The sequence below is a fragment of the Saccostrea echinata genome, unplaced genomic scaffold, assembly GCF_033153115.1.
Source record: "Saccostrea echinata isolate AGI-Se365-2 ecotype Australia unplaced genomic scaffold, CSIRO_AGI_Sech_v1 ptg000030l, whole genome shotgun sequence".
NCBI classification, from domain to species: domain Eukaryota; kingdom Metazoa; phylum Mollusca; class Bivalvia; order Ostreida; family Ostreidae; genus Saccostrea; species Saccostrea echinata.
In genome coordinates this window covers 11006917-11018408 of record NW_026889779.1, presented here as the reverse complement: position 1 = coordinate 11018408, position 11492 = coordinate 11006917, and the positions used below count along the sequence as shown (strand labels likewise).

The window sequence follows — 11492 nt, the reverse complement described above, 5'->3', positions numbered from 1 at the left end:
CGGACCTTAAAACGCAGTATAATAAAAGCTCCGCCTTCTGTATTTCAGATATCGTACTCTTACAAGGCGAAAACATTGAACAGGATTTATTTTCGTAGCATAAAAACTAGAGAAAGAGACAGGGCGGACCTTAAAACGCAGTATAATAAAAGGTCCGCCCTCTGTATTTTAGATATCTTACTATTACAAGGAGAAAATTTTGAACAGGGTTTATTTTCGTAGCATAATAATTAGAGAAAGAGGCAGGGCGGACCTTAAAACGCAGTATATATAAAATACATGGTTACTGTCTTGAAATATAAGCGATATTTGGGCGAGGGTAAGAAAACGTGATAGAGGGCGAGGCTTGCCGAGCCCCTATCACGTTTTCGACCCGAGCCCAAATATCGCTTATATTTCAAGACAGTCTCCGTGTATTTTGTTTATCCTGCAACACATTTTTACAGGACCTCCAAAACGAGCTGTTTCAAACCGATTTAGGTACATCTCTGCAGTTAAAACTAAGACGCCATGGCGTAAACATTGCAATGTTCATGACGTCACAATGCTTTTAGAACGTTGGAATACGTGCACGAGGCTTTATTAGGGCATTGACCGAATAAAGCTTTGGTTTATTAGGTTACCTTTATTAGGTCAATACAAGGGGTAGTTGCAGGATAAAATAAAGGTCCGCCCTCTGTATTTTAGATATCTTATTATTACAAGGAGAAAATTTTGAACAGGGTTTATTTTCGTAGCATAAAAATTAGAGAAAGAGGCAGGGCGGACCTTAAAACGCAGTATAATAAAAGGTCAGTCCTCTATATTTCAGATATCTTACTATTACAAGGCGAAAATTTTGAACAGGGTTTATTTTCGAAGCATACAAACTAGAGAAAGAGACAGAGTGGACCTTAAAACGCAGTACAGCTGTATAATGAAAGGTCCGCCCTCTGTATTCCAGATATCTTACTATTACAAGGCGAAAATTTTGAACAGGGTTTATTTTCGTAGCATAAAAATTAGAGAAAGAGGCAGGGCGGACCTTATAACGCAGTATATTTAAAGGTCCGCCCTCTATAATTCAGATATCTTACTGTTAGAAAGCAAACAATTTGGACAGGGTTTATTTCCGTAACATAAAAACTATAGTCAAAATGGCAGGGCGGACCTTAAAACGCCGTATAATGAAAGGTCCGCCCTCTGTTTTTCAGATATCGTTCTATTACAAGGCGAAAATTTTGAACAGGGTTTAATTTCGTAGCATTCAAACTAGAGAAAGAGGCAGGGCGAACCTTAAAACGCAGTATAATAAAAGGTTCGCCCTCTGTAATTTAGATATCTTACTATTACAAGGCGAAAATTTTGAACAGGGTTTATTTTCGTAGCATAAAAATTAGAGAAAGAGGCAGGGCGGACCTTAAAACGCAGTATAATAAAAGGTCCGCCCTCTATATTTCAGATATCTTACTATTACAAAGGGGAAAATTTTGGACAGGGTTTATTTTCGAAGCATACAAACTAGAGAAAGACACAGGGCGGACCTTAAAACGCAGTATAATAAAAGGTCCGCCATCTGTTTTCCTTTTTTCCCCAGATACATGTATCTCACTGTTACAAAGCAAAAATTATGGAAATGCTGTAAGTTCCTTTTTTTTTTTTTTTTGTTGGTTTCAGTGTTTTTCCAGGGTAAAAAGATAATTAGGTTTTTAATTTTAGGATGGACGCTAAATTAACTTAGAAAACTCTTGGAATGGCCTAATTGTGCATAAGAATTGCATATACTACATGTAGTAGTGTACTTTTTTTTCATTTATGCTGACAAAAAGACAAAACTTTAATGTCAATTAAGAGCCATTCTCTGTAATGACTTGAACTTTTATATAGGAACTGTGGCACGCAAAGTCTCAGAATTTCTCCAAACTCTCTATGATAAAAGTCTTTGATACCATAAACTCAAATCAGGCAAAAATGGGTTGCTATGTGTCATGGTTACCATAGCAACATGTCCTAAAGTTTTAAAAATGGCATTTTTCAACATGTTCAGAGTCCCACAGTTAATGTTTGCAGCAAAGCAAACAAGTGGCAATGACTGTTTCTGAAAGTTGAAGGCCTGATGTCTTAAATGCATGACAAACATGTTTGGTAAATCAACTATAACATACGTTACTATGGAAACAAAGTATTCAAAAGTAATAATTTTGTTCATTTAATCTTATAAAGTCATACACTTAAGAATGAAAAACAATTATAGGTTGAAAGGCAAGCAAATAATAGACAAGAGATCCTTGTAACATATACCAAGGACGAAATATGATATTTCTTATAGGTTGGCAATGGTTGCCATGGTTTTAATACCTCGAAGGGATTTTGAATTTACTCTCTTAGTGTTTTAATCTTATCCTATCTTTTTTAAAAGCATATTTTTATATAATTGATGATCAATTTTTAAAGGCGTTGGTGTGACCCTAATTTTCACATTTCAAAAAATTCAATTTCAATTCTTTAAATATTGCGTTGCTATGGAAATAAGGCGAAAAAACATGCATAAAAATCTCAAAAATACTCTGTTTCCTTGGATACGTACCCTTTGTATGTAGATTCCCAAAACTTTAATGATTGATATATGTGAACAACTAACCTGACTTTCAATTTTGACTACCACCCAATCTCTAACTGGATGCAAAAAACTGGCACAAAGGGTCTAATATTGACATAAAATTAACAAAATCGAACATTTTCACTTCTTGGTAACCATAGCAACAGTGTTGTATTTTTCAACAAACTTTATCAATATATGATATTCAACTTTAGTTCTGCCAGATAAGTACTATTCAAAGTGAGTCAAATAAAAAGTTTCTCGATTAAAAGGTTAGTAAATTCCTAAAGCAGCAAAAAAATATCACTTTAAACAACTAGTACGTTGTTTCCATGGTTACCCTGAAAAGTAACAATTAATCTCAATTTTTCTTATGTTGTCGGTGTTGCAAGGTCCTAAGGATGTATATGTGCCAGTCATGAATCTTATTGTTTATCCTCAAGATAGTAGCATTAACCCAATCATAGCAACAGATTTTGCATGGTGACACTGTGTTACCATGGCAACCATGAAAGTTATTTTTAGAATAATATTGCCAATACCTTATAACATAAGGTCAAATATTTTTCATTGTTTTTCTTAGGTTGTTGATTGAGTTTGACCATGTAACATCTATCATTTGTGAATATTGAGCGTTTTTCAGCATTTTTCAGCATCTAAAATGTATTCCAAATGTACCCATGGTTACCACTTACTTAGAGATATATTCTAAATAGTTTCTTTATAGCATAAGTGGCAACAAGGTGTCATGTTTTTGGGAGAATGGTTTGTTTGTTTTTCTTAGTCTTTATTAAGGCTTAATAAAGATTTGAAGTAGCTGAAAATCTCAATTTTTTCAACTTTTCTGGCTGTTACCATGGCAACCAAGACACATAGCAACGAAATTTTATTTGATATATGTTTCTGGTGTCAAGTTGTAATAATGGGCAAAGTTTCATCAAAATCGGTGACTATGTGTGGCAAAGAAGTTTAAGTGGTTACAGAGAATCGCTATTAATTATCCACTCTATGTACATTTGCAGGAAATGACGTGTCTACTGTATTGTATATCTATATCTGTCTGAAGGGACCAAGGTCCAAGGATATATATTATTATTTAATTAGTAATGTTGATGACGTGCAACAAGAGAACTATAACACCCCCCACCCCCCCCCCCCCCATCACACACACATAAATAAAATAAAAAAGAAATAGCCGCTAAAAGTCGTAGAAAATCTAATTTAAACCAAAATCAAAATAAATATAAAAATATTAACAAAAGAACACGACTTGGTGGTGTTTTATGAATTTTTATATCAGCCACGATCTCAACAGACACTTTCCTTTTTATTTTAGGGGGAAATACATGTCAAGTTGCTCTGTAAAACCCCTCTGTAAATAGTATTGGTGGATAAGATTCTCCCTAGTAAGAAGGTGGAAAAGTAGAAAATTCTGTACTGAAGCGTACTGAGTATTTCCTACGGTGGATAATAAAGCCGGGGTTGTTTCTTCAAAGCTCGCTGTATGTCATTAAAAAATTTTCCGAAATTTTGCATTGCATTTCCAACATTTTTTGTTTTCATTTTACAATATAATCAACACTAAGTCTAGTAAAAATACAAAGTCTAGTAATAAAATGCAATAATTTCAATAATAAAACATGCAATTTTTGATCACCAAATGTTAATGCCCACTAAATTATATGTGTTTGAAAGCACCGAAAAACAGAATCCCCTCAACTTTGATTACTTCATTCCCTCAAACATAGTTTCTGTATGTCATAAATTCTATCTTAACCTTTCTGATCTCAAATTCAATCTGATTATGTTGATTTGAAAAGATGAACAAAAATTCACAAGACTTACATGTGTCCGAGGATAAAATCATCATAAGCTTCTTTTGAATATAAGCAGAACTTATTATTTGGAAATCAATGAATTATTCTTGATTTATTCTTTTTTTATAAGGGAAATTTCAATTCTGTTTTAATTGCCGGAAAAGTACTTTATGATGATAAATGTCAGAGATGAAAATTTTAAAATGTCAGAAATGAAAAGTACAAAACGTAGGGAATGAAATGAACAATATTTTAAAAAATTCCGGAAATAAAATCCTATGCTAGGCTCATTTTCCAAAGGGGGGGGGGGTCTTTAAACCCAAGCTCGTTTTTCCGGGAAAAATATTAATGCGGGAGGAAAGTCTACAATATCAGTACTTTTTAAACTATTTGACATGTATCAGCATAATTTTGCTATACCCCACCCACCAAAAATACAATAAGACCATTTATAATCTTTTCTTTTCTTTTCTTTTTTTTTGGGGGGGGGGGTATTTTTTTGCTTAAAATGTTCAACTCGATTGACTTTGGTTTGATCTTGCCAATTAATGCACATCTTCCTTAACCAGTGTTAATCCCGGGGTAATGTCAAGTAGAATGAAATAATCGTTAGTCTTTAACTGGATAAAAACGATGGTTATAAAAACATGGGGGATATGCGGCTTCAAGTTTCGTCAAGTGAGACAATAGGCCTACCCCCAATGCACAGACATGTTGTTTTAACAACAACGGGATAGGCTAGTACCCCTTAACACAAGTCCCTGTCACAGTGACCCTCCAATTATTTTATACAATATGAATCGTAAGAATTATGCATAATTATTATTAATAATATAATGAAATATCTTTCGAAAGATATGAAAATTCTTTTTTTGAAGTGGAAGTCGAACGTTGTTAGGAAAGAGACTTTAATGAAATGATCATTGTTGGACTTACGAACACTATATACTGAACAATGTGCCAGTGAAGGTATACGTATTATATATATGTATTTTTTTTTATTTTGCAATGGTAATATTGATATTACTTAAACTATAAAAGACACAAGTCGTACATGATTTTCCCAAAAGGTAACTCGATCAACAGATCTTTGCATCTTTATAATTTTTGTTTTGTGCAGTACCTGGGAGGTATGTACTACGATGAGGAGCTAACAGTTAATCAGTGCTAACATCAAATTTTGAATTATTTTTTTTTATAGATAATTTGAGGTTTTGTACTGAAATATATCATAGTATTAGAAATATAATTAATTAAAATTGACTTACGAAATCCAGCAACTAGCGAGATATCGCAAGACTTGATTCTGTTAGTATATATACAGTCAATGTACATACATGTACGTCCCTGGAACTCCATTTTGCTGGGAGGGACACTTTTATGACAACTATACCTTAAATAATTAAAAAAGATTAATTAAGCAAATTAATTTCGAATCAATAAAGGAGAAAAGTCTGCATATTAAACCAAAGGCGGACCTTTTATTATAGAGGCAGGCCGGACCTTATATGTTATCGTATTAGGTCCCCCCGGACCTTTAAACGAGGCGGACCAAATATTATGCGACACCGGTCCTTCGAATGAGACCCGTATCAACCGATGTCCCGTGTCGCAGTAGGTGATGGCACGAAAAAGATCCCTAACTTCTCACAGGCCGTAAGTACCGAGTCCAGGCCTCGAGACCATAAACTGCGAACAGACTTAAGTCAAAGTATTTTCAGAATATATTTATATCTGCTTAATCTTCCTCGTGTTTGCGATTAACGTTCCTGAATCATCATTACTCTACAAATCCCTGTATTAATTTTTGTATACTTGGAAGCTTCTCCTCGTCTACCTCTTCCCATAGATTTAATGTGAAATTAAATTTAATGTCATTTCCGTCATAGGCATTTATTTGATAAAGCCATGAAAAGGAAACTGTGCGAATGCGGTTATCTTTAAAACTAAACTTCATACTATATTTGTGGATGAAATTTTAATTTGGACATGGAATGACCTTTTTTCATTATCCAAGCAGTCCTGTGTCACAACATAAAATGAAAATATATTCAAATTCTTCTGTATTCAAAATACGAGTAATAAGGAACGGAGACGGACTTTTGTTGTTTTTCTTCATTACGAGTTTGCAGTTGAGGACTATGAGCAAAGGCGAATGTGTAAACAATGGAAAACGGTATTAATATTTTTTTTTTTTTTAAAGAAGTAAAAATTTTGTTTTAAAGTAATTTGAACAGTATATTTGGTTGGGAACACTCAGAGCTATTTTTTAATCATATCCATAGATTAAACAATTATTTATAAATAATATGAGTCTACCTACATGTAAATATAATCTTTAAAGGAGAATGGGCAAGTTCTGTAAAGTATGCATGTCAAAAGCAAAAAAGGAGGACTCAAAGATTATTCAAATTTACACTTTAAAAAAAAAAAAGATTTTTCTTGCTGAAGACATGGCTGAAATAATATTTAAATTTAAGAGCACGTTTAGGCCTAGCGTTTTCTATAAAATACTCTATTGTGCCTTTATATCCAGTTTTTTTTCTGCAACACTGCTCCGTAGTGTTAAGGATTCCTAATTTTGTTTCCATTACCCATCTTCATTGACGTGAGTGTAAGATAAAATTTCATTGCATAAAAATTAAATTCATGTTTAATGAATCCTAAGACTCCACTCTAACTTAAGGAAGGAAATAATAAATCCATGTACAAGTAGGAATGATAAAAATAGGACGGAAAACGTTTGGTCCACGTTCTCAGCAACTAATTTTGTGTGAAATAATCATACGCTTTTCCAAGAAATATTGTGAAAATCATATTGGAAACGTTAATATATCCGGAAATCATAACAAAATAGTTTGCCGTAAATCTTTACTAAAATCACTCCCAAGTAAACACTCATTTTTACACTTACTGACATGCAAAAAATTTTACTATGAAAGAAAAACATTTAAGTAATACTATTAGACAACGTTTATGAAAGTCAAGCACGGGACGTAACATTGAGTACTAGTTACATTGTACTACAATACCATGTAAAAGAAATACATGTAATAAAGCTCATTTCTGGTAGATTGTAAACGAACAATTTTATTCAATGGTGAAAAAAAGAAAAATGTACCAACGGGGAAAATAGGGAATCGGAATGCATTTGATGTGAAAATTTCTTGACAAATCTAACGTAATAATGCCTGTTTGGTTGGATAAACCGGGGAAGTGTTTCTGTGTTATAGAACCAAACCTTAAAAATTGTAAACACTGATCATTACGTAAAACAGTAGAGTTTTTCCAGAGGCGCATGCAGCTTTAAAATATTTCAAATTTTGTGATGGACTTTACACAAAAAGAGTGATTTATATCCATGCTTTTAGAACATTCCGGAAAGATATACTTTTGTTCAATATTGATGTAAAATTAAAGCAAGCGTTTCCGTGTTAACCACTTCATCAGGATACAGCTCTATACTGCGCCAGATAGAAAATCATATATATAATTGATTCAAGTCAAACATAAGTATTTTGATTAAACATTTGAATAGCACTAAGGAATTTCGAAAATGGAGAATATTTTGTGTTTTCCTAAGAGACTGTTTAATTCATGGCGAGGTAGAGATGTGGGTTTAGCATTATTAGTTATCACGTTGAATGCAGAAACAGTTAGTAAGGGGAACTGTGTAAACGATCGGTACGTAGAACCAGGGTATGTACTAACACTAATAAACAGGGGAGAATTTGTAATTTATTAATAAAACGCTTACTAAATTGAATTTGTGATTGAATATTTCCAATTTTCTTAAGTTACGTGAAAAGATGGGTGTTGATTGTTTAACGTGCGATAGAAAATCTCATTTGTCAAAGAGCTTATTTTATTTGGCTTAAAGGCATTGTCGTTTGTTTAAACGTAGAAAATTACAGTTTGCACAATCGTTAAATGCATACGATTTATTGTTGAAATATATCTGTTTTAGAGGCGAGTGCTGTACGAACTTCTATCTGAGCAATGGTGAATGTATTGGTAAGATAGCTCTCAATTTTGTATTTCCTTCGCGAATTATTCATGATATACTCAAATACATGTAAAAGTACATTTCATTAAGTAAATTTAAACAAATTCTTTGTCTGCCTGGGATCTAGAATTTATTTGAATGCAGATTAATGACTTTGTTCTTTTAAAGCATTATTACAACACAGAATAAAATATACAATTGTTTTCTGGTTGATTATAGCCTGTCCCGCTGGTTCCTATGGAGACAACTGCTCGACAACTTGCCCACATCCGTCTTACGGGGAGAACTGTGGTCATCAGTGTGTTTGTAGTCAGGGGGAAGAATGTAACCCATTCAAGGGCTGTGTCAGGATAACCACTGGTAAACATTTTAAAGAAAAACATCAAACGTATTTAAATCAACATCTTTATTGTTTAGATTGATACTGTATAATAGGAAAATCAGGGGAAAAAATGTATATAATACCATGTTTTTTAAAAATATATACGGTTGAACATTATACTTTGTGGTGGTTGAATTTTCGTGGACAACCCACAATGATTATTGGTCTGTAGCTGTGAATCTTCAGTCTTAAGCAATCAACAAAATTTGCCATCATGACTTTAAATAATTCCACAGAAATATTTTAGTTTTGGAAAAGTAAAATGAGAAAACACGTTGAAATTCTAATTGAATTTAATATATTTGTTTGGCATAAAACATGAACTTCTTCAAAAAAAAAAATAAATCAATAACAATGAAAATAATGATAATATTTTTGACAGCACCTCCTTCGTCTACAGCCATTCTCCGCAATTCTGTAACAGAATCCGTTCCCTACACAAGTATAAAACCAGCAAAGATTAAGGAATCAACACAAAACTTAAAGGCGGAAACAAAGCTTACTCTGGACAATTCAAAAATAAATTTAGAAACCAGATCATCCGTTTCATATGGAGTCATTGTAAAGACTACAACAGAACCAACTTCCGGCAATTCACAAACCATGTTTGTCATCATAATTACAGGATCTGTTCTGTCTTTATTTCTAATCATAATAATCATTAACCAGGTTCATGGAAAATTAAGAAAACAGAGGAAAAGCATCTCAATTAACAATAAAACTAATCCAGAGGTTTCAAACCAGCCAGAGGAAGAGGCATATATAGAGATAAACGAATGTGGAATGTTGGGTGATTTTTCAAACTATGACAAAATGGAGTCTCAGCCATCAATAAAACTTCAGAAAAGAAATGACGAAATGTTTGAAGTTATCAAAGATGACATTACCAAACCTATGCTTCCTGGACGCAAAGATCGATTAAATGAAAGTGAATCAAAAGATTCTGTTGTTGAAGAAGGTCAAGGGATTGGAGAAGAACGTCGTTCAGCCTATCTAGATGTGATATCTGTAAACCCAAATGAAAGCCCAGATAATTCCTACCTGAAACCAGTTAGTAAAATGAACGTGTATGCAGATGTGATCGGTTCACCGCCCAAAGGGTTGACACATAGTGAAAGTAACATTAGTAATGAAAGCAAAGCAACCGATGACGTTGACTGTAATTCTGTTCGTCTCAACGGGCTGAGCGGCCCCGAAGGCACTTATCTTCAAGTTGTTCATCAGTAAATGTTTTTCCCTTTAATGAAAATAATAAAGTTTGAAAATAAAGATAAGAAAAACAAACGTTCTTAGATAAATTAATATATCTTTGTGATTATAACAAATCGACAAATTAAAAAGTTATTTACCTAACTGGACTTTTGTTATTACAAAGGGTCACTTGACTGATAGATATTTATACACTTTAAAGTTAATTGCTTAAAAAGCCTATTGATGAATTGCTACTTGTGTGTGGTCAACTGGATACATCCTTCATTAATCAAAAGAGAAAAAAAACTTCCATTAACCAAAAACGAGGAAAAGGGAAATAAAAGAAATTAAGGACTAATGACCATCTGCTCTAAATTTCACAATTTTTTTTAAAAAACTTTCCAACATTAATTTTTCAACAAGAGCTATAGCATTAGATTTAATTAAAATATAGTATGAGGCATAAAGCGCAGCTTATTTTTTCAGAAATGATTTTTATGTCAGACCATGATATGAAGAAATTTTAATTAACACAGAGTAGGAAGAGTAATAATTTATTATCCCAGTATAAAATTAAAAATATGAGGTGTATATGAAAATAATATTTAGTGTCATACTTATTAAATTCATATTAGAAAACATAATAAAGCGCTGCTTCCTAAGTCAGAATATCACAATGTTATATGTGCTTGTAAGAAAAGAATACGTCCATTAACAAGAGTTATCTTTCATATAAATATTTTTTCAAAGGAAAAAAATGTAATTCTAATAAAATTCTACACACGGTACTTGATAAATTAAAGAATTTTTAAAATGGTCCATTAAAAGATAGAACTTATTCAATTTTTAAGGGTTTTAAAACTGGATTTAAATGTTTTTTGTCAAATATAATAAAACAATTTGAAAAGTAAAGGCAAAAGGAAATAAAAGCGAATGTTTCCATCATGTTTCAAGATTGATCGAATGACTACTCAAAGGTCAAAATTATTAAACTGTGGTGAAGAAAGGTATGAGTAATATCAGGCTTTATTTGCTTGGAAAGTTATCTCTCTTATCAGAGGGTCGCTACCCCTTAAAAATTGGAAAAGAGAGCGTAATAAAGATAGAAATAATTCTTGAATACATGTGTATTAAGCCTGAAATTTACCACAGATAAAACAACCAATAGACAAACTACAGGTAACCAAGTGTTTTTCTGAATGTTTTGATTCAATGGTTGCACTTTTGAAAGTCGAACTCAACATGTGGTATATCAGCAACAATTCTTTGTATTGCCCTAGCTTAAATATCAGCTGAAATGTGCTTACACAAACAAACACACGTTTTAAAGTATTAAAAAATCAAACTTTTTACATGAAATATGAGATTATGAATAGAACATTTGATATTGAGATTTATGAGTGGCCTATTAATTGAAATAACTTTTATTAATATTGAATTATAATTTATAATTATTTAAAATGCAATTACTTAAAAACAATTCTTAACACTCTTATATATATATATATATATATATAT

General features: G+C 32.4%; 1 protein-coding gene across 1 annotated transcript; it reads left to right on the top strand.

Annotated features, from left to right (window-relative positions):
* Positions 1-7795: 7795 nt before the first annotated feature.
* LOC133196047 (uncharacterized) lies at positions 7796-10010 on the top strand. Its single transcript, XM_061331997.1, has 4 exons — positions 7796-8094; positions 8363-8409; positions 8621-8761; positions 9166-10010. Exons 1-4 carry the CDS (start codon positions 7952-7954, stop codon positions 10008-10010), a joined length of 1176 nt encoding a protein of 391 aa, XP_061187981.1. The 5' UTR covers positions 7796-7951.
* Positions 10011-11492: the final 1482 nt, after the last annotated feature.

What these genes read in the sequence shown, in the direction of transcription:
- LOC133196047 (XM_061331997.1), top strand. Translation starts at nt 7,952, where the DNA reads ATGGAGAATATTTTGTGTTTTCCTAAGAGACTGTTTAATTCATGGCGA. An exon ending in GATCGGTACGTAGAACCAGG is followed by an intron (nt 8,095 to 8,362) that starts GTATGTACTAAC and finishes TATCTGTTTTAG; the next exon opens with AGGCGAGTGCTGTACGAACT. An exon ending in CTGTGTCAGGATAACCACTG is followed by an intron (nt 8,762 to 9,165) that starts GTAAACATTTTA and finishes TATTTTTGACAG; the next exon opens with CACCTCCTTCGTCTACAGCC.